At 44.4% G+C, this 22817-nt stretch overlaps 1 protein-coding gene across 1 annotated transcript; it reads right to left on the bottom strand.

Moving 5' to 3' along the window:
* Positions 1-555: 555 nt before the first annotated feature.
* Positions 556-21670, bottom strand: LOC311140848 (glycogen synthase kinase-3 beta-like). The gene is made up of 10 exons (XM_084176113.1): positions 21320-21670; positions 16581-16768; positions 8492-8575; positions 8244-8354; positions 2871-3001; positions 2370-2574; positions 2145-2240; positions 1808-1994; positions 1536-1613; positions 556-1391 (listed from the first exon to the last, which is right to left on the bottom strand). The coding sequence occupies exons 1-10, from the start codon at positions 21492-21494 to the stop codon at positions 1324-1326; spliced, it is 1323 nt and encodes a 440-aa protein (XP_084032239.1). The 5' UTR covers positions 21495-21670; the 3' UTR covers positions 556-1323.
* Between the last annotated feature and the right edge of the window lie 1147 nt (positions 21671-22817).

Genomic DNA, 22817 nt, shown 5'->3' with positions numbered 1-22817 from the left:
GTTTTACTGATGCTAAATCACTGTGATGCTGTTAGGATCTAGACTTACAAAAACAAGAGTGCTACAGTGTGTTGATTTGGAGATGGAAGATGGCCAGCGAAAGTCAAACACACACAAAACTCATTCACACACACATTCATTTCAACACACACAAGCACACTTACACTTCAGATCTCCCCTACATGCAGTGCAATTGTGCATCTAGACTGAATTGAGGAAGAACATGAGAGATTGGGAGGAGTGAAAGTGCCAAGTACGTTCAAAGCCGACGTGACAGAGCTTTGGTTCAAGTACGGCTATATGGCCATTGGTGTACAGGTGTGACTGGAGCAGCCCTACCACTCCCTATACACAGGTTGCATTTCTCCATTGCACAAGAGGTGCAGCGGGCCCCTACGGCTCCTCTATTCCCCTTTGGAGATGTGCAAAGCTTACTTCTCACCTAGACACACACACGTCTCCAGCTAAACTGACTGGGACAAGAGCTTATAGAAACTGAATATGTACATTCCATTCTTTTAAAAAGGTCCCTCTTATTCAAATAAAAGACATTAAGACTTTCACCTCAACGTTTCTCCTCAGAAACAGTTTAATAAAACAGCTTGCGGTTCCCACCTTTGGATTCTTTTTTGAATCACCTGTGTGATAAAAGCTTCTAAAATCACCTCATCCAATTTAAAATGCCACAGACAAAGGCCAGTTCAATTTGCTGCTGTTTGGTATCCAATTTGATAAAAACAAATAAAAACATGGTTCTTCAATTTTCAGAACTACTTAACACTTTGGACTTGGTTTGGGAGTAATGTCTTGGTAGATGAACAGCAACATTCCCCAGAGTTGTCCCATTGGCTGCAGGGACTGATCTGTCCACTGACCACGTGACCGTTTGGTATTTAACCTCTACAACGGTAGATTGTCGTAAACTGTCTGAACTGAAACAGGCCTCAGTTTCGACGCATCCCATTCACTGGCATACATCACTAAAACAAAATGCACTTCCAAATAAATAAAACATTTCTTTTTTTTAAGGGATAAAAGTTGATTAGCAGAGATTATAATACAGAAGAGCTTTCGCCAGATTCACCCATCTTCTACAACCCAACAGTCACTAGACCACTGCCACTAACTGATATTTTTTACACCTATAATGGGAATATTCAAGGGATAGATGATTTTTTGAGTATTTTTGTTTGTATGTGTACATGTATAGTTGTTTTTGAAGTTTGGAGCCAAGAGGGGGTGGAAGAGTAGGATGGGGTTGAGAGGAAAAGTGGAAATACGGGCGAATGGGGGACAGAAGAGGAGGGGGGGGGGGGGGGGGGTTCAGGTGCTGTTGTTGATGGATCCAGGTGCTGAGCTGGGCTGGGTGGTACTGTCCGACACACTGCCATCTGGTGGAGAGATACACAGGACATCAGATACACACCACACTAAATGTTGATTTCAAGCTATATCCCCTATCCTTGTCTTGTAAATATGTAGTCATGTATTGAACATGTAATAAGCATGTGTCGGGTAGGCTGTGCTGTACATACCGTGTAAGGCAGGTGATGTCTGTGCGCGAGCGTGAGGAGGAATGAGTGTGGAGTTCAACTGGGGCTGGATAGACAGCTCTGAGAGAGAGAGAGAGAGAGAGAGAGCCCGAGAGAGAGAAAGAGAGCAAGAGATGAAGTTCACACTACACACAGAGGATATTCAACATACACGCTTCAGACTTATTCTGGAAAACTGAAGGGATTACAGAAGCTTGGGGCAAAGAGGAGGAGGGCATGGCTACCGACTGAGGGTGTGTAGAGTGTGGACTCACCGACGGGGCTGAAGTTGAAGAGGAGGGGCAGTTCTCGTCCGCTGGGCAAACGGGCAGTGGGCTGGCGCAGCTCGTCGAAGAAGGCGTGGGCGCAGGCCTCAAGGGGGGACAGCCTGGTCACAGGGGTGTACTCTAGCAGACGGGAACACAGGGAGATGGCCTCCGGGGGCGTACGTGGCTTAAACACCTGATACAGGGTCAAGGAAAAAAAACAGCATCTTGTTTGACTAATTTAGGCTGTAGTATCTGTTCCATTTCACAATGTTCTCTCTCATCTGGTGCCAATGGAAGACAATTGTGTTAAGGCTATTTAGATAGAGCTGAGGGCGGAGTGTACCTTTGTCCAGGGGTGTGCTTTGATCTGGGGGAATTTGAACTCTGTGTAGTTGGGATTCATCTCTCGGATCTGCTCTCTCGTTGGAGTCCCCAAAACCTGGAAGAGTGAAAGACGCATGAAGTTCCTCCAAGAAAGATCACGCCTACCACCACCATAGACCTATACTCCCATCTCCCACCCCTACAGTTTGGTGTCCTCTCAGCTCCCAGGTCCCCTCTTCTCTACCTTGATGATCTCTACCAGCTGGTCCACTCCGCTGTCCCCGGGGAAGATGGGCTGTCCCAGCAGCAGTTCGGCCAGCACGCAGCCCGCTGACCAGATGTCAATGTTGGACGTGTAGTCCGTGGCGCCAAAGATGAGCTCGGGGGCGCGGTAGTACCGCGAGCAGATATAGGACACGTTAGGCTCCCCGCGAACAAGCTGCTTAGCACTGGAGACAAGATGGGGAGAGAGGTGGTCAGTCAGAGAAAAATACATATCCAGACAGACAAAGAGTAAGACAGAGATCCATTTAAACAGAGAACAGTATCGCAGCATTTACACAGGCAGCCAAATTCTGATATTCTTTTCACTAATTGGTCTTTTGAAATATCTGAAAAGACCAATTAGCGTAAGAAATATCATAAGAAGTGGGCTGCCTGTGTAAACGCAGCTTAAGACACACAGACACAGGCTGAAACATTCAGAGATGGCCAGAGGTGCTCACTGACAGACAAGCAGACTAACCTGCCGAAGTCACAGAGTTTGAGGATGGCTGTCTCGGGGTCCACCAGCAGGTTCTGGGGTTTAATGTCTCTATGACACACGCCCTGGGAATGGATATAGGCCAGACTGCGGAACAGCTGGTACATGTACACCTGGAGGGATAACACAGGACACATGATGTTAACATACACACACTTCAGGTGTGGAAAGTATGTTTTTAAAAAAATGTTATAAAAAATAAGCACACACAGTTCGCAGCACAGCAGACAGTCACTGCAGCACTGATCATCAATCTGCTCCATTACTACTACAGTCATGCCAAGTGACCTTCCAGCTACCGTTGGTCACCAACTTCACTGCACTCAGAACAGTCAAACATTCTGGATGTATGCAACTTACTCAAACACATTTCAACAACTTGTGGGTTCTCTGCTCTAGACATGCCAGTAAAATGCTCCCATCGCAAAGCCTAGAGCTAGCATAGCAGAAGATGTGACTGTGTGTGTGTGAGTGTGCGTGTGTTGGGGTCTCTCTGTTGGGTCGTTACAGTGGCTTGCGAAAGTATTCACCTCCCTTGGCATTTTTCCTATTTTGTTGCCTTACAACCTGGAATTAAAATGGATATTTTGGGGGTTTGTATCATTTGATTTACACAACATGCCTACCACTTTGAAGACGCAATTTTTTTGTGTGTGTGTGAAACAAACAAGAAATAAGACAAAAAAACTGAAAACTTGAGCATTCATGACTATTTACCCCCCCCAAAGTCAATACTTTATAGAGCCACCTTTTGCAGCAATTACAGCTGCAAGTCTCTTGGGGTATGTCTCTATAAGCTTGGCACATCTAGCCACTGGGATTCTCAATTGGATTGTGGTCTGGGCTTTGACTAAGCCATTCCAAGACATTTAAATGTTTCCCCTTAAACCACTCGAGTATTGCTTTAGCAGTATGCTTAGGGTCATTGTCCTGCTGGAAGGTGAACCTCTGTCCCAGTCTCAAATCTCTGGAAGATAAACAGGTTTCCCCTCAACAATTTCCCTGTATTTAGCGCCATCCATCATTCCTTTAATTCTGACCAGTTTCCCAGTCCCTGCCGATGAAAAACATCCCCACAGCATGATGCTGCCACCACCATGCTTCACTGTGGGGATGGTGTTCTCGGGGTGATGAGAGGTGTTGGGTTTGGACCAGACATAGCGTTTTCCTTGATGGTCAAAAAGCTCACTTTTAGTCTCATCTGACCAGAGTACCTTCTTTCATATGTTTGGGGAGTCTCCCACATGCCTTTTGGCGAACACCAAACGTGTTCGGTTATTTTTTTTCTTTAAGCAATGGCTTTTTCCTGGTCACTCTTCCGTAAAGCCCAGCTCTGTGGAGTGTATGGCTTAAAGTGGTCCTATGGACAGATACTCCAATCTCCGCTGTGGAGCTTTGCAGCTCCTTCAGGGTTATCTTTGGTCTCTTTGTTGCATCTGATTAATGCCCTCCTTGCCTGGTCCATGAGTTTTGGTGGGCGGCCCTCTCTTGGCAGGTTTGTTGTGGTGCCATATTCTTTAAATTTTTTAATAATGGATTTAAAATGGTGCTCCGTGGGATGTTCAAAGTTTCAGATATTTTTTTATAACCCAACTATGATCTGTACTTCTCCACAACTTTGTCCCTGACCTGTTTGGAGAGCTCCTTGGTCTTCATGGTACCGCTTGCTTGGTGGTGCCCCTTGCTTAGTGGCGTTGCAGACTCTGGGGCCTCTCAGAACAGGTGTATATATACTGAGATCATGTGACAGATCATGTGACAGATCATGTGACACTTAGATTGCACACAGGTGGACTTATGTGACTTCTGAAGGTAATTGGTTGCACCAGATCTTATTTAGGGGCTTCAAAGCAAAGGGGGTGAATACATATGCACGCACCACTTTTAAGTTATTTTTTTCATTTCACTTAACCAATTTGGCTATTTTGTGTATGTCCATTACATGAAATCCAAATAAAAATCAATTTAAATTACAGGTTGTAATGCAACAAAATAGGAAAAACGCCAAGGGGGAGGAATACTTTTGCAAGGCGCTGTAGCTGTGTTACTGGGCACACAGGTGCAGGGACAGAGGAGGAGAAAAAAACCTTTATTTTATTTTTTATTTATTTTTAAAAAACCTTTTTGAATGAAATATTTACTGTTCAATTCTAATAGTTTGTTGATGTTTTGTGTCTCACTTCTGTTTATTGTTTATTTAACTTGCTTTGGCAATGTTTTCCATGCCAATAAAGCCCCTTTGGATTTAATTGGAGAGAGAAAGGGGCTGAAGAGTAGTTAGGGAAGAAGAAGGGAACAAGGAGAGAGGGAGTGAGGGAAGGAAGAAAGATACAGATAAAGAGATTAGGGAGGGATGAGAGGAAGTGTGAGGGAAGGAAGAAAGATACAGATAAAGAGATTAGGGAGGGATGAGAGGGAGTGTGAGGGAAGGAAGAAAGATACAGATAAAGAGATTAGGGAGGGATGAAAGGAGCAGAGGGAGAGGTGGAGAGGAGAGTGTCTCCTGAGTGGCGCAGTGGTCTAAGGCACTGCATCGCAGTGCTAACTGTGCCACTAGAGATCCTGGTTCGAATCCAGGCTCTGTCGCAGCCGGCCGCGACCGGGAGACTCATGGGCGGCGCACAATTGGCCCAGCGTTGTCCAGGGTAGGGGAGGGAATGGCCGGCAGGGATGTAGCTCAGTTGATAGAGCATAGCGTTTGCAACGCCAGGGTTGTGGGTTCGATTCCCACGGGGGGCCAGTATAAAAAAAAAATGTATTCACTAACTGTAAGTCGCTCTGGATAAGAGCGTCTGCTAAATGACTAAAATGTAAAAATGTAAAAAATGAGAGTGTTGAGGTGCTGAGTGAGGGCAGTGTGTATAATCAGTATGCATCTCCACACCACAGGAGAGAGACAGATAGTCCTCTCTGCTGCCACGGGGCATAGCACACACAATACTAACACAGACAACACTACTAACAACATAAGTGCCCTTTTAAACAGGCTACCAAGCATATTGCAAACAGAGAAACTGAGTTTATCTTTCCCTCCAATTCTAAAACACTGAAGTAGGTATGGTCCCCAAAAAATCAGATGTAGGAAATGAAGAAAGAATGTAGATGTGTTGGAAAAAAGAGGCGGCAGACAAAGACTATCGGAGGTCAGTGAAGAGTCAGAGCAGAGAGAGAACATAACATCACAATGTGTTTTATTCTCGTCAGGAACCTTGGGGGATGAGTCCTCTATTCAAATACAGTACCATTTAGGGTTGGGCGGTATCCAGAGTTTCGTATCGTCATACCGTCCTCATCTCATAACGGGATTTACGGTATTACCGGCTTAGTACACAAGGGGGCACCACAAAAAAAAAATGCCCATTGGGCGTCTATTACCAGAACGCTAACAAAATTAGTACAAGTAATGGCACATTTCCATGAGGCTGATAGCTAAATACGCTAGCGAGCGCAAACGAAAATAAACTAATTGCAAAGACAGGCAATCCAGCTCATAAAGTTATAAATATATAGGTAGGAGCTACCGAATGTCATTTTTGGTGAGTTTGGACATTTACAAGCGAATGAGAACAAGAGACATTGTACAAATGAACCAAGTTGACGCATGCTTGTCTGAAGGAGGAACAGTACAGGCTATGGAGCAGCATGTGTACACGCTGTGTCTGTGTGGGGGAGGAGCAGACGGGCTGAGAACGGAGAGGGGAAAAAACTCATCCAAAGGGCTTTGACTTCTCAATCACGGCAGAAAGCGAACACCATTTGATGCCCCGTCACCTTATTAATTCAGCCACTTACTTAGATAACGCCAGTATGAAAAATGTATGCACTCACTAACCGTAAGTCGCTCTGGATAAGAGCGTCTGCTAAATGACTAAAAATGTAAAATGTAAAATAACTAGCAAGGTAAACTTAGGTGTGGCGTTAATGAAGAATTCTTCATTTTGGGCTCCCGAGTGGTGCAGTGGTCTAAGGCACTGCATCTCAGTGCTTGAGGCATCACTAGACCCCCTGGTTCGATTCCAGGCTGTATTACAACCGGCCGTGATTGGGAGTCCCATAGGGCGGCGCACAATTGGCCCAGCGTCGTCCGGGTTTGGCCGGTGTAGGCCGTCATTGTAAATAAGAATTTGTTCTTAACTGACTTGCCTAGTTAAATAAAGGTAAAATAAAAATATATATTTTTTTCTTTTATTCATGAAGGAAAAAAATATCTAAAATGCTTCTAATTGTAATTTCTGCTCGGCATCAGACTAATTTTGTGCTTCAGTTGTACTTCTCCACTCGAATGAGAATTCACAGACGGGCATTCTATCAGCAGACAGTGCTCTGATGTGTAGCTACTTTTCTCTGGTACCCTTCCTCAGTGTAGCCTACTTTTCTCTGGTACCTTTCCTCAGTGTAGCCTACTTTTCTCTGGTACCTTTCCTCAGTGTAGCCTACTTTTCTCTGGTACCTTTCCTCAGTGTAGCTACTTTTCTCTGGTACCTTTCCTCAGTGTAGCCTACGTTTCTCTGGTACCTTTCCTCAGTGTAGCTACTTTTCTCTGGTACCTTTCCTCAGTGTAGCTAAATGCAAGATTAACTTTAAGCAAAACCTTAGGAAATGTAGCACGCTACATTGTTTCTATGATAAACAGAAATATGATGCATTGTTTTTGCAAAAAATACCTTGCTTTTTCAATGTAAGCTCATTTACATGTGTGGCTGCCAGCCAAATAGCATTGCACTTCTGTTGTCATCTGATGAAAACGAAGCTAATTTCTGCTGAATGTGTTGCACTAATATATATTCTGGGAAGGAAAACTATAGTTCCATGTCCCTGATCACTCTATTGAGCCAAAAAAATTAAACTTGACTTTCAATATACAGCTGGAGTCACCTGCTCCCGCTTTCTCCCGTGGCTTAACTTTTCTGGGGAACTTCGGTAAGCTTCATTATGTAAAATGATGTGACAGGTGAAATGAAGAACGTGATCCGCTTCATCTACTAATGTATTGCACAAGTTGAGTGCAGGTATTTACTTAAAAAGTAGCTAGAAATACTAACATTTATCGAAAAACTTCAAATAAATAGTTTCAACAGTGTTGAAAAACCATCCCGTGGCAATTTCCAAATACCCCGGTATACCGCCCAAGCCTAGTACCATTTAATTTAAATGGAGAACTCTGCCTCGAGCAGCATGGAGCTTAAAGAGGAACGATGGGGGGGTGAGAGATGAGGAGAAGACTGAGTGACAGACTGAGTGAGAAAAAGGGAGAGGGAGATGAACGAGAGAGAGAAAAGGGGTAGAGAGAATGAGGATAAAAGGGGGGGAAAGTAAAAAGAGAGAAACAGGGGAAGAGAAGAGTGAGTGCTTTACCTTGACGTATATAATGGGGATGGTGGTCTTGGCCTTGTTGAAGTGCCGGGCCACCCTGTACACGGTCTCTGGGACAAAGTCCAGCACTAGGTTCAGATACACCTCATCTTTCTGTGAGAGGAGAACAATAGGAGAGACGAGCAATGTTGTTGAATCAATTTCTGGAGTCTGGATTTGTCATTTTTACTGCATAAAAGTGAAAATATCAAATGTTGTTCCCAATACCAGGCAGTGAAAGTTGTACATACCTTCTCCCCACTGGAGTAGAAAAAGTAACGTAGCCTGACGATGTTGCAGTGGTCCAATTTCCTCATGATCTGTAGTTCTCGGTTCTGGAGTACAGAAATAGCAAGGGGGTGTCATTTAGGTCTTAAGATTTCATCAATTGAGCAGTAGTAACATTAAATTATGGGGAGATAACATACAGAAATACACCTAATAGAGTGTGAGTGTCTGTAGACTGACAGTGGAAGTGAGTTGCGCTGTGTGTGTGTGTGTGTGTGTGTGTGTGTGTGTGTGTGTGTGTGTGTGTGTAGACCAGTGTTTTAGTCAAGTCACTAAACCGAGTCGTGTGCTTGAGTCCGAGTCGAGTCACCAATGGTGAAGTCCGAGTCCCAGCGCTCGAGTCCTGGTCCAAGTGCTCAAGTCTGAGTCACTGGGTCGGAGTTTAACAAAAAAATAACACAATAATATTGGTTTATGTGCACATAATAATAAAACATGTTTGAAAGCAAAAGGAATGAGTCGGGGGTTCTTTAGACATATTTTGTATTTGTTACTAATGTTTTTTTGCTCGCTTGTATTGCCGGCTTGCAAGCGCGATGCTCGTATGTTGCTAGAGTCGCGCCTCTTGATTTGGCTCGGATTTGGTAGAAGAAATCTGCCCAGCAACAACTAGTGGCGGTCTGGCGGGAAGATTTTCATGTGAGCATTGAAGTAACGCAAAGATTTTCCTCCAGTTGCACAATGGTCATAATTGCCTGCAATATGCAAAAGCCTATGAAACAAATAAGGCCTTCCTACACAGGCTCACACATTTTATTTTAATAGAATGTTCAATAGTTAAGCTGTCAAATCAGTCATTATGTTTTGACGGGATGAATGGTCTCTGGACAGAATTGGCTATTGCTCCTGTAAGATATTTTTTCTCCAATAATTGTAACAGGCTCTCTGCTTTTTGTAATCGCCCACTGATGTGTAGTTTTCTTTTATTCCGGAGTGAAAACCAAAGGAAGACTGGGGAAAGTGGGAGGGTACAGCGAGACAAATTCAAAGACAGTCTACTTATCAATCCTCAAGGCGAGAGACAATAGCTAGACTGTTGTTTTCCTTTTCAACTCAATACTATAGTTTAATTTCATAAAGCAGTTTGTTTCTCTTAACCAGGCAAAGTTAAATAGTAGGCTGGTGACTGTGCGCTGTGTAGCCTACATACCCCTTGATTTATTGTTGTGTTACAGCCTGAATTCAAAATGGATTAACTCATTTTTTCCCCTCACCCATCTACACACAATACCCTAAATTACAAACTGAAAACAACTAAATTAAAAAATAATTTGCCACATTTATTGAAAGTGAAATACAGAAATATCTAATTTACATAAGTATTCACACCCGAGTCAATACTTTGCAGAAGCACTTTTGGCAATGATTACAGCTGTGAGTGTTTCTGGTTAAGTCTCTAAGAGCTTTCCACACCTGGATTGTGCAACATTTGGCCCTTACAGTGGGGAAAAAAAGTATTTAGTCAGCCACCAATTGTGCAAGTTCTCCCACTTAAAAAGATGAGAGAGGCCTGTAATTTTCATCATAGGTACACGTCAACTATGACAGACAAAATGAGGAAAAAAAATCCATAAAATCACATTGTAGGATTTTTAATGAATTTATTTGCAAATGATGGTGGAAAATAAGTATTTGGTCATTAACAAACGTTTCTCAATAATTTGTTATATACCCTTTGTTGGCAATGACACAGGTCAAACGTTTTCTGTAAGTCTTCACAAGGTTTTCACACACTGTTGCTGGTATTTTGGCCCATTCCTCCATGCAGATCTCCTCTAGGGCAGTGATGTTTTGGGGCTGTCGCTGGGCAACACGGACTTTCACCTCCCTCCAAAGATTTTCTATGGGGTTGAGATCTGGAGACTGGCTAGGCCACTCCAGGACCTTGAAATGCTTCTTACGAAGCCACTCCTTCGTTGCCCGGGCGGTGTGTTTGGGATCATTGTCATGCTGAAAGACCCAGCCACGTTTCATCTTCAATACACTTGCTGATGGAAGGAGGTTTTCACTCAAAATCTCATGATACATGGCCCCATTCATTCTTTCCTTTACACGGATCAGTCGTCCTGGTCCCTTTGCAGAAAAACAGCCCCAAAGCATGATGTTTCCACCCCCATGCTTCACAGTAGGTATGGTGTTCTTTGGATGCAACTCAGCATTCTTTGTCCTCCAAACACGACGAGTTGAGTTTTTACCAAAAAGTTATATTTTGGTTTCATCTGACCATATGACATTCTCCCAATCCTCTTCTGGATCATCCAAATGCACTCTAGCAAACTTCAGACGGGCCTGGACATGTACTGGCTTAAGCAGGGGGACACGTCTGGCACTGCAGGATTTGAATCCCTGGCGGCGTAGTGTGTTACTGATGGTAGGCTTTGTTACTTTGGTCCCAGATCTCTGCAGGTCATTCACTAGGTCCCCCCGTGTGGTTCTGGGAATTTTGCTCACCGTTCTTGTGATCATTTTGACCCCACGGGGTGAGATCTTGCGTGGAGCCCCAGATCGAGGGAGATTATCAGTGGTCTTGTATGTCTTCAATTTCCTAATAATTGCTCCCACAGTTGATTTCTTCAAACCAAGCTGCTTACCTATTTCAGATTCAGTCTTCCCAGCCTGGTGCAGGTCTACAATTTCGTTTCTGGTGTCCTTTGACAGCTCTTTGGTCTTGGCCATAGTGGAGTTTGGAGTGTGACTGTTTGAGGTTGTGGACAGGTGTATTTTATACTGATAACAAGTTCAAACAGGTGCCATTAATACAGGTAACGAGTGGAGGACAGAGGAGCCTCTTAAAGAAGTTGTTACAGGTCTGTGAGAGCCAGAAATCTTGTTTGTTTGTAGGTGACCAAATACTTATTTTCCACCATAATTTGCAAATAAATTCATTAAAAATCCTACAATGTGATTTTCTGGATTTTTTTCTCTCAATTTGTCTGTCATAGTTGACGTGTACCTATGATGAAAATTACAGGCCTCTCTCATCTTTTTAAGTGGGAGAACTTGCACAATTGGTGGCTGACTAAATACTTTCCCCCCCCCACTGTATTCTTAAAATAATTATTCAAGCCCCGTCAAATTAGTTGTTGATCATTGCCAGAAAACCATTTTCAGGTCTTGCCATACATTTTCATGTAGATTTAAGTCAAAACTGTAACTCGGCCACTCAGGAACATTTACTGTCTTCTTGGTACGCAACTCCAGTGTAGATTTGGCCTTGTGTTTTAGGTTATTGTCCTGCTAAAAAGGTGAATTAATCTCCCAGTGTCTGGTGGAAAGCAGACTGAACCAGGTTTTTTTCTAGGATTTCGCCTGTGCTTAGCGCCATTCAGTTGTTTTTTTTATCCTGAAAACCTCCCCCCGCCTTAACAATTGCAAGCATACCCATAACATGATGCAGCCACCACTATGCTTGAAAATATGGAGAGTGGTACTCAGTAATGTGTTGTACTGTATTCAGAACAAAAAGTTAATTGCTTTGTCACATTTTTTGCATTATTACTTTAGTGCCTTGTTGCAAACAGGATGCATGTTTTCGAATAATTCTGTACAGGCTTCCTTCTTATCACTCTGTCAATTAGGTTAGTATTGTGGAGTAACTACAATGTTGTTGATCCATCCTCAGTTTTATCCTATCACACCCAACTGCAACTGTTTTAAAGTCACCATTGGCCTTATGGTGAAATCCCTGAGCGGTTTCCTTCCTTTACGGCAACTGAGTCAGGAAGGACGCCTGTATCTTTGTAGTGACTGGGTGTGTTGATTTATTTTATTTTATCATTTCACCTTTATTTAACCAGGTAAGCCAGTTGAGAACAAGTTCTCATTTACAACTGCAACCTGGCCAAGATAAAGCAAAGCAGTGCAATAAAAACAACAACACAGAGTTACATATGGGGTAAAACAAAACATAAAGTCAAAAATACAACAGAAAATATATATACAGTGTGTGCAAATGTAGCAAGTTATGGAGGTAAGGCAATAAATAGGCCATAGTGCAAAATAATTACAATTAGTATTAACACTGGAATGATAGATGTGCAAGAGATGATGTGCAAATAGAGATACTGTGGTGCAAATGAGCAAAATAAATAACAATATGGGGATGAGGTAGTTGGGTGGGCTAATTTCAGATGGGCTGTGTACAGGTGCAGTGATCGGTAAGGTGCTCTGACAACTGATGCTTAAAGTTAGTGAGGGAGATAAGAGTCTCCAGCTTCAGAGATTTTTGCAGTTCGTTCCAGTCATTGGCAGCAGAGAACTGGAATGAATGGCGGCCAAAGGAGGTGTTGGCTTTGGGGATGACCAGTGAGATATACCTGCTGGAGCACATACTACGGGTGGGTGTTGCTATGGTGACCAATGAGTTAAGATAAGGCAGGGATTTGCCTAGCAGTGATTTATAGATGGCCTGGAGCCAGTGGGTTTGGCGACTAATATGTAGTGAGGACCAGCCAACAAGAGCGTACAGGTCACAGTGGTGGGTAGTATATGGGGCTTTGGTGACAAAACAGATGGCACTGTGATAGACTACATCCAATTTGCTGAGTAGAGTGTTGGAGGCTATTTTGTAAATGACATCGCTGAAGTCAAGGATCGGTAGGATAGTCAGTTTTACAAGGGCATGTTTGGCATTCATGAGTGAAGGAGGCTTTGTTGCGAAATAGGAAGCCGATTCTAGATTTAACTTTGGATTGGAGATGCTTAATGTGAGTCTGGAAGGAGAGTTTACAGTCTAACCAGACACCAAGGTATTTGTAGTTGTCCACATACTCTAGGTCAGACCCGTCGAGAGTAGTAATTCTAGTTGGGTGGGCGGGTGCCAGCAGCGTTCGATTGAAGAGCATGCATTTAGTTTTACTAGTGTTTAAGAGCAGTTGGAGGCTACGGAAGGAGTGTTGTATGGCATTGAAGCTCGTTTGGAGGTTTGTTAACACAGTGTCCAATGAAGGGCCAGATGTATACAAAATGGTATTGTCTGCGTAGAGGTGGATCTGAGAGTCACCAGCTGCAAGAGCGACATCATTTATATACACGGAGAAAAGAGTCGGCCCAAGAATTGAACCCTGTGGCACCCCCATAGAGACTGCCATAGGTCCAGACAACAGGCCCTCCGATTTGACACATTGAACTCTATCTGAGAAGTAGTTGGTGAACCAGGCGAGGCAGTCATTTGAGAAACCAAGGCTATTTAGTCTGCCAATAAGAATGCAGTGGTTGACAGAGTCAAAAGCCTTGGCCAGGTCGATGAAGACGGCTGCACAGTACTGTCTATTATCGATCGCGGTTATAATATCGTTTAGGACCTTGAGCGTGGCTGAGGTCCACCCATGACCAACTCGGAAACCGGATTGCATAGCGGAGAAGGTACGGTGTGATTCGAAATGGTCGGTGATCTGTTTGTTAACTTGGCTTTCAAGAACTTTCGAAAGGCAGGGCAGGATGGATATAGGTCTGTAACAGCTTGGATCTAGAGTGTCACCCCCTTTGAAGAGGGGGATGACCGCGACAGCTTTCCAAACTCTGGAGATCTCAGACGTTACGAAAGAGAAGTTGAACAGGCTAGTAATAGGGGTTGCGACAATTTCGGCGGCTATTTTTAGAAAGAAAGGGTCCAGATTGTCTAGCCCAGATGATTTGTAGGGGTCCAGATTTTGCAGTTCTTTCAGAACATCAGCTGTCTGAATTTGTGTGAAGGAGGGGGGGGGGGGGCATGGACAAGTTGCAGCGGAGGGTGCAGAGCTGGTGGCCGGGGTAGTGGTAGCCAGGTGGAAAGCATTGATACACCATCCAAAGTGTAATGAATAACTTCACAATGCTCAAAAGGGATATTCAATGTCTGCTTTATATATATATATTTACCTATCAACCAATAGGTGTCCTTCTTTGCGAGGCATTGCAAAACCTTGCTGGTCTTTGTGGTTGAATCTGTGTTTGAAATTCACTGCTCGACTGAGGGACCCTACAGATAATTGTATGTGTGGGGTACAGAGATAAGGTAGTCATTCAAAAATCATGTTAAACACTATTATTGCACACAGAGTGAGTCCATGCAACTTCTGTGACTTAAGCACATTTTTACTCCTGAACTTATTTAGGCTTGCCATTACAAAGGGGTTGTCCCTGACTGAGTCAAAGGGGTTGATTCAGTCAGGGACATTTTCAACATGTCCCTGACTGAGTCTGTAATACCAACATGTTTCAAGCAGACCACCATAGTTCCCGTGCCAAAGGACACTAAGATAACCTGCCTAAATGACTACCGACCCATAGCACTGACGTCTGTAGCCATGAAGTGCTTTGAAAGGCTGGTCATGGCTCACATCAACACCATTATCCCAGAAACCCTAGACCCACTCCAATTTGCATACCGCCCCAACAGATGATGCAATCTCTATTGCACTCCACACTGCCCTTTCCCACCTGGACAAGAGGAACACCTACGTGAGAATGCTATTCATTGACTACAGCTCAGTGTTCAACACCATAGTGCCCTCAAAGCTCATCACTAAGCTAAGGATTCTGGGACTAAACACCTCCCTCTGCAACTGGATCCTGGACTTCCTGACGGGCCGCCCCCAGGTGGTAAGGGTAGGTAACAACACATCTGCCACGCTGATCCTCAACACGGGGGCCCCTCAGGGGTGTGTGCTCAGTCCCCTCCTGTACTCCCTGTTCACCCATGACTGCATGGCCAGGGACGACTCCAACACCATCATTAAGTTTGCCGACGACACAACAGTGGTAGGCCTGATCACCGACAACGATGAGACAGCCTATAGGGAGGAGGTCAGAGACCTGGCCGTGTGGTGCCAGGATAACAACCTCTCCCTCAACGTGACCAAGACAAAGGAGATGATTGTGGACTACAGGATAAAAAGAGGACTGAGCACACCCCCATTCTCATCGACGGGGCTGTAGTGGAACAGGTTGAGAGCTTCAAGTTCCTTGGTGTCCACATCACCAACGAACTATCATGGTCCAGACACACCAAGACAGTCGTGAAGAGGGCACGACAAAGCCTATTCCCCCTCAGGAGACTGAAAATATTTTGGCATGGGTCCTCAGATCCTCAAAAAGTTCCACAGCTGCACCATCGAAAGCATCCTGACTGGTTGGCAACTGCTCGGCCTCCGACCGCAAGGCACTACAGAGGGTAGTGCGTACGGCCCAGTACATCACTGGGGCCAAGCTTCCTGCCATCCAGGACCTTTATACCAGGCGGTGTCAGAGGAAGGCCCTCAAAATTGTCAAAGACTCCAGCCACCCTAGTCATAGACTGTTCTCTCTGCTACCGCACGGCAAGCGGTACCGGAGCGCCAAGTCTAGGTCCAAAAGGCTTCTCAACAGCTTCTATCCCCAAGCCATAAGACTCCTGAACAGCTAATCATGGCTACCCGGACTACTTGCACTGCCCCCCCACCCCCAACCCAAGGGCTGTAAGTAAGCATTTCACTGTAATGTCTACACCTGTTGTATTCGGCAAATAAAATTTGATTTGATTTGAATACTTATTGACTCAAGACATTTCAGCTTTACATTTTTAATTAATTTGTAAAAATTGTGAAAAACATAATTCCACCTTGACATTATGGGATATTTTGTGTAGGCCAGTGACAAAAACATCAATGTAATTTTAAATTCAGGCTGTAACACAACAAAATGTGGAAAAAGTCAAAGGGAGTGAATACTTTCTGAAGGCACTGTATGATCGGAGGCAGTGTGTGAGTGGGGCCTGCCTTCCTGTCTGCCGAGACTCAGTGCTTGCTTTCGCCGCAGCTCACCAGCTGATGCAGGCTGCGTGTGCCGGTGTGGCGCGTCCTTCCCACTGCTAGCTAGAGAACAGAACCCTCGCTTCTCTACGCACCCAGTGCTGCTAATATTCTGCTTATCAGAGTAGCCTATCCAGTCCAAGTGCAAATATACGGGAAGGTGAGTCCGAGTCACCAATGGTCAAGAAGGTGAGTCCGAGTCACAAGTCCTGGACTCAAGTACTACAACAGGCGTAGACTGCCAGTGGAAGTGGGTTGTGCTGTGTGTCTGTAGTCTCTGTACCTTAAACCTCTTGTCCTGCAGAACCTTCTTGATGGCCACCATCTCCTGGCTGTCAATGAGGCGGGCCTGGTACACCACGCCGAAGGAACCATTCCCGATCACCTTGATGTCTGTGTAGGACACCTCCTGTGGGCGGTCTGGACCCTGGCCTGGTGTGGCCACCACAGTCGTCACCTTGCCACTGTCTCCTGGGGGAGAGGTACAGAGGTCAAAACACATTATGATACATGACCACTTGTGAGGGGGGCTAAAGGACCCCAAGTATTTTAGAGGTTATCCAGATGAAGGGACACACACACGCACCAAACACACAGAGGACCATGACTCGGGTTTAGAGGCAAGAAACGTAGTGACGGTCGCCTCATCCTTTCCCCACTCACCTGAGGGGAACCACTAAACAACAACAAATGTTCATCACTCCCCCTCTCTCCCTTCCGTCTCTAAATGGCCATAACCTCGGAAGGCTCTCCCCACAGACACACAACACTTGCTGGTAATGAGCTGTAGCAGCTACATTGAACCACCTCCACCCTGCGTCACCTTCCCTGGCTCCCCAAAGGGAGGCTGCACGCCTGGCTGTTACAGCTCTGAACTCTGCTAACCTCTTCACTCCCTCACTAGCTGGTCGGGAGTAAATACTAGGAACCTGACAATACTGAGAAATGAATTCTTGCTTTCCTCAGTTTCTGGAGGTAATGGGCGATTTAACACGATGGGTGAAAGTGAGGGCTCTCCAACATAGCTTTGACAGACTGTCATCATGTCAGATCTATAATTGCTGTCTTCAAGGAAGGGAGGGTGCGTTTATAAAGTGTTTGAACGGGGCCACTGTCTGTTAGGGCCGGGACAATACCAGTATTGCGTTACTCAGTATCTTGGCAAGGAAACAAAACACGAAGCGGTTTAACTTTTTTCGGAAAAAATTAGTTCTGTTGTCAAAAATCATTATGTTGTCATCCATTTTCCAAGCGATAGCACACAATATTTTACATACAGCAGGTTTTTAAATGACCAACGAGTTTGGTCTGCTTCATGTTTTCATTTTAGCCATTGAAAAAAATATTGCAATACTGGTATCGTCACAGCCCTACTGTCTGTCCGATGTGCGACCTTGTGGAAAGGAAGATTCTCTGAGTTCATGCAGTGAGTGACAGTTCTACTTCGGGTCAGATGTGCAGCTCAGCGTGTTGGCTGTGTGTGTGTGAGAGAGAATGGTTGAGGGTGAACTGACTGACACACCAGTAGCACCAGAGAAGCACAGATTGTGGAGGGAGGAGGAACACTACAGTAGAGGTAGGGCCTGGAGCCAACTAGCTTGTCAGAGCCTGTGATAACATTGAATGGACAGTACAGTAGCACGCCTAGTGAGTGTGCACCAGCTCCTCCATTCGCCTGCCTCAACATGACCATGCTTCTCTAATAGCTCTGTATCTCCCAGTTCTACTCGAACGTCTGACAAGGCCTCTAGAACAAAGCTGTGTAAGTGGTTGACTAACTTGAGATTTTGTTGAGAAGACAAATTTGGATCTTCCTCTGCTGAAGATAGTCCGACTTTAGAATTGGAAATTCCTCTATGTCAGTCTCAGCAATAAGACTGAAATGGAGATGGAATGGCAGGAGGTTTTGTTCAGCACTGCTAAAAGCATTACGTGGGCGCAGTTGATTGATGGATTAAAGTCAACTCCTATGATGTAGACTAGACACCTCTGGATGCCTCTGTACGTCTGAAAGAGCTGGATGGTATGTTGTAATAAACACACATAGCTTTTCATATACAAGTATACAAACGGTCATCATAGCTTATGGTAGATTTCACACTGGTTAGGCATTAGATTCATTGATTAATCCAAACCAGATCTTTGCATGACTCACTAAACTATTCTTCCTTCTGACGTCACATACAAGCAGAGAACGTCATCTGATCTGTAATCATGTGGCTCACAGCGTTTGCGTCTGTGTAGTCCTCTTCTTAACAAGTGGAGTCAGAGGGGAGTGTTAAATATGAAACAGCAGTGGCATGATAGTCACTTTAATGATGAATGCAAAGATGAGCAGTCAGACAGATCAGCTGTCAGGGAAGTGCTTTGGTTCCTTAAGAGGAAGTTAACACAGAGGGCTGATGAGTAGGAGTGAATGAAAGAGTACGAGTGAGCAAAGTGATTTCCAGAACACTCAGACTTTAGACTCAATTAACTCATCGCTCATTTCTAAATATAAAGTGACTGTACACATTACTCACTAAAAGGATTAACGATTTCACAGCCATGCATTACAACCCAACATTTATTTATGCCAGAGCTGCAGTATCCTTCAGAGTTTTGAGAGAGAGAGGTAGCTAGTTGGCTAGTATTGCTATGCAGTGGCTGGTCTGGCACTACCAATATTAACCAGATTAGTGGCACTGCCACTTACCCTCTAATAAAGTGATCCTCAACTCCCCAGCCCAGGTGGCCCACAAGTGCAGTTTTGTTCCAGACCTGGGCCCAGTTTCCCAAAAGCATCTTAAGGCTAAGTTCATCTTAGAAGCATAGGATCCTATGGTTCTAACGATGAACTTAGCCTTAAGATGCTTTTGGGAAACCGGGCCTAGTACTAATATAGACACACCTGTTGCAACTAATCCGCTGACCATCAAGCCCTTTATTAGTTGAATCAGGTGTGGGTGTGTTAGTGCTGGGCTGGAACAAATATGTGCAGTCATATGTCCCCAGGGTAGGAGCTGAGAACAATAGAAAGCTGAGAAACGTCAGTAATGCTAAGTGCAGCCCCAGTGTTACTTCTAGCAAGCTAACAGTAGTGCAGCACCTTTGTTAGGGTTTCTGGTAGATCCAGACACCTCCAGACCAGGAACAATGCTTATCAGTGGGCACACCCTTCTAGGAACACTGTGCTGTGGTCAGGAGAGACCAAATCAGACCCCATTCAAAACCGAGGGTTGCCTTTAAAACGCCTGAACAGAGACTGGGCCACTGACGACCTGCTGATTAGGCTATAGGCTAGGTGTTCATGTATACCCTGCTGGACTGAGAAGACATTTGAGCAGCACCGTCTATGTGCTCGTCATTTATCTGTCGCTCACCTGTTTCCAGTCTTCATCTCCCACCTCTAGCCTATCTTTCCAATGATTCACTCTGCCTTCCTCCCTCCCACCCTCCTTTCTTTCCCTGCCACGCTCAATCTATCCACTCAAATCCCTTCTCACTGACGCTTCAACATCAGCCCATAGGGTTACATTGGTGAGCTGAGCACTTTCGCAGTGCAGTCTGAAGTGTCATGGTTGACCCAGGCCTAGTCTTCAACATGGCAGGGCTATCAGAATAGCAGTCAGTGATCAGAATGGAAACTGGTATGCAACATTTATGGTTTTCAACTGAAGAAATGTCAGCGGCAAATACATCTGAATTGACACAAGTGTTAGGTTTAATAAGGACCCACTAAAGTTACCAAAATATGGATACACTTTCAACCACCTCCTGACATATGGCAGAGTAGACTAGCTACTGTCTGTTTGACATGTACATTGTGGTGCAATGTTCCAGCTTTGGTTTTTCCTAAGTCTGACCTTGTCAACACCTCCTCCCTCCCTGTAGATATTCTGCCAACTGCCACCTCTGCATATCCAAACTACCATTGGGCATACAGTAAATTCCTGTCATTGTACTGGCTGTGAAAATTGATGAGAATGAGACCCTTTGGAAGAATCCTCACTGTGCGGAAAATCTCAATTGAAAGAAATAGGACTAGCCTACTTATGAAGATTATTTGTTCAATATATGGACATGTGTCAAATGATGCAAATATGAGGAAAATCAATCATAGATCTTGAAAAATAAAGAGATGAGACCAACACATATTGTATTTGGAAATACATGGTTATGATAGTATTATTCCAATAACAAGATAGATACCTAACGGTTCCTTACCACCCACATTATTGCTCAATCTAAAACGGTTGACCAAAGAACTGCAAAACAAAACTGGACTTGTAACGTTATAAAAATGACATTGACACACCTTTGACACAGCGCACTCCAGCAATCTGGCTGGCTAATTCTATTCCTACCTTGGACAAGCTAACCAAACTGGCAAACTAGCACGTTAATTGCTATTGAACAAGTTAGCTAGTTTTCAAGCTAATTGTTCAGGGTCACATTAAGCCATGTCGTATAAATTCCCAATATATTACGTTATGTGAACTGAATTAACGGTAACTCCATCTCCCTAAATAGCATATATAGCTGTTAGCTAGCTAACGTTACACAGGTAACCTAGCTAACTAAGTAACCAGCTACATAACTTTCAATGCTAATAGCTAAGATTACAGGCTAACTAGCTAAATGAGGACGACGGTCAACCTCGTTTGATTTCACCTAGGTAGGTACCGCTAGTTAACTAACTGATGTCCGTTTTCCAATCTGGCTTCCAACGACATATCACATAAATCTGGTTCCATTCGTATTTTCATCAATTTCTTCCCAGTTTCTAACATCGTAGATGTTTCGCCTCAAATGTTATACTAGTTAACATTAGCCAGATGAGCCACAATCAAAGCCCAACTTGATCCCACAGTCCCTTTTACAAAAACATACATAGCCTAGCCAGCTAGCTACCTAGGTTAGCTTTGCGAAATGATAACATCGACAGTTTTATCAATTTGTTCAGTTAGATACTTGCTTTGAATGATCAGTACACACATATATCCCGACCCCTTCGTTTTGTGATCAATTAACTATACTCACGGGCTAGTTTCAAATTTCCGAACCCAGCCGAGCTGCTCCCTGTGGCCTGTGAAGCCCCAGATTTTCCTGCAGAACTCCCTCCGGAAACAGACGATCCGGCGGCGGCTGAAGCGGCTCCGGGAGCCCCTGGAGGCTCAGCAAACGAGCTGGTCCTGGGCCGCCCGCTGCCGCTCATATCTATGTGCGCTAAAGCCGGGGCAGGGGGAAAAGGTTGTTGCGATTTAGAGCCAAGCAGGCACAGAGTTGACCTATCTTTTCTAAAATATTCGTTACAAATTTAACTGCATTGGAAGCGTATCGTTTTAGCTAGTTTGTACGTCTCCCCCTTTCTTCTTCGCTTGGCACAGTGGTTGGACTTGACGCACAGCAACGCGCTGGCTGAAAGCATTGCTTCATGGGTAACGAAGTTTTGAGGGTAGGTCCAACTGGGGTATATTCATTACGCCAATTCTGTTGTAAAACGTTTCTTAAACGGAAGCAAACGGAACGAAACAGGGCGGGACCTACCTGAATTTGGCCAATAGAAACTCTCGCTTTCGTTGCAAAATGCAACAGTTTGCAACAGTTTGGACTAATGATTACACCCCAGAAAGTGCACTTGCAGAGCATAGTGGTTACAAACGGTAAAAGTATACAAATAACGATCATATCATTATAGATAAATAATTTGAACTTCTAATAGAAAATGCACACCAAAGACAGCGATTCATAGTGCTTCTTCTTGTGCTTGTCTTGACAATTGTAATGCTACCAAATGAATGGTGACTGAAGAAATGATGACTGCTCTAAAATGTAATTTGCATTAAGGAGTTGAAAATGTAGAGCAGTGGTTCCCAACCTTTTTCGGTTAATGTACCATCAACTGAATTTTGCTCTGCCCGGAGTAGCCATGAAGTACCCCCTCATGTGCATTTTACCAGTAAGCCTATGGTCTCCTGAATCTTCTCAAGTACCCCCGTGGATAGGCCAAGTACCCCCAGGGGTCCTAGTACGCCTAGTTGGGAACCACTGATGTAAAGAAACCCAGGGGGGTCGACGACAGCATAAATACATCTCAAGCAAAATTTGGGAAAAGTCAGCAATGCAGTTTGAAGATCTGACCCCTAAGAATTACACACACACAGTGAGACAGACATACACACACCAAGGTAGAGAAAAGAGCAGACCAAGTTGACCGTCTTGGCATGAAAAGAGATTTGAAAATCAAAAAATATAGCAGGTCCACATGGTGTTATCACCAGAAGAATTGAGAGTGGAGTCTTCTCACTGCCTGGTGGGCAAGCACCTTTAGCCACTCTAGTCTTCATTCAGACAACTTAGGAGTTGGAGCAGAGGTGAGTGTCAGCCTGTGGCAATTCAATAACAAGTTATAGAAGTCATTTTATTGCTGTTTCAGATGGCAGGGTTAGCAAACACTGTACAATGTACATATTCTCATTATGGTGATATTAATATAGCGCAGGGTTCTTCAATTCCGGTCCTGGAGGGCCAAAACACT

The sequence above is a fragment of the Coregonus lavaretus genome (assembly GCF_964263955.1).
Source record: "Coregonus lavaretus genome assembly, chromosome: 13".
Classification (NCBI taxonomy): Eukaryota; Metazoa; Chordata; class Actinopteri; order Salmoniformes; family Salmonidae; genus Coregonus; species Coregonus lavaretus.
The sequence above is the reverse complement of the archived record's forward strand: the minus strand, read 5'-3'. Positions and strand labels throughout refer to the sequence as shown.

What these genes read in the sequence shown, in the direction of transcription:
- LOC311140848 (XM_084176113.1), bottom strand. Translation starts at nt 21,494, where the DNA reads ATGAGCGGCAGCGGGCGGCCCAGGACCAGCTCGTTTGCTGAGCCTCCA. An exon ending in AAACTCTGTGACTTCGGCAG is followed by an intron (nt 2,575 to 2,870) that starts GTTAGTCTGCTT and finishes TCTTGTCTCCAG; the next exon opens with TGCTAAGCAGCTTGTTCGCG. An exon ending in GACATCACCTGCCTTACACG is followed by an intron (nt 1,392 to 1,535) that starts GTATGTACAGCA and finishes TCTCTCCACCAG; the next exon opens with ATGGCAGTGTGTCGGACAGT.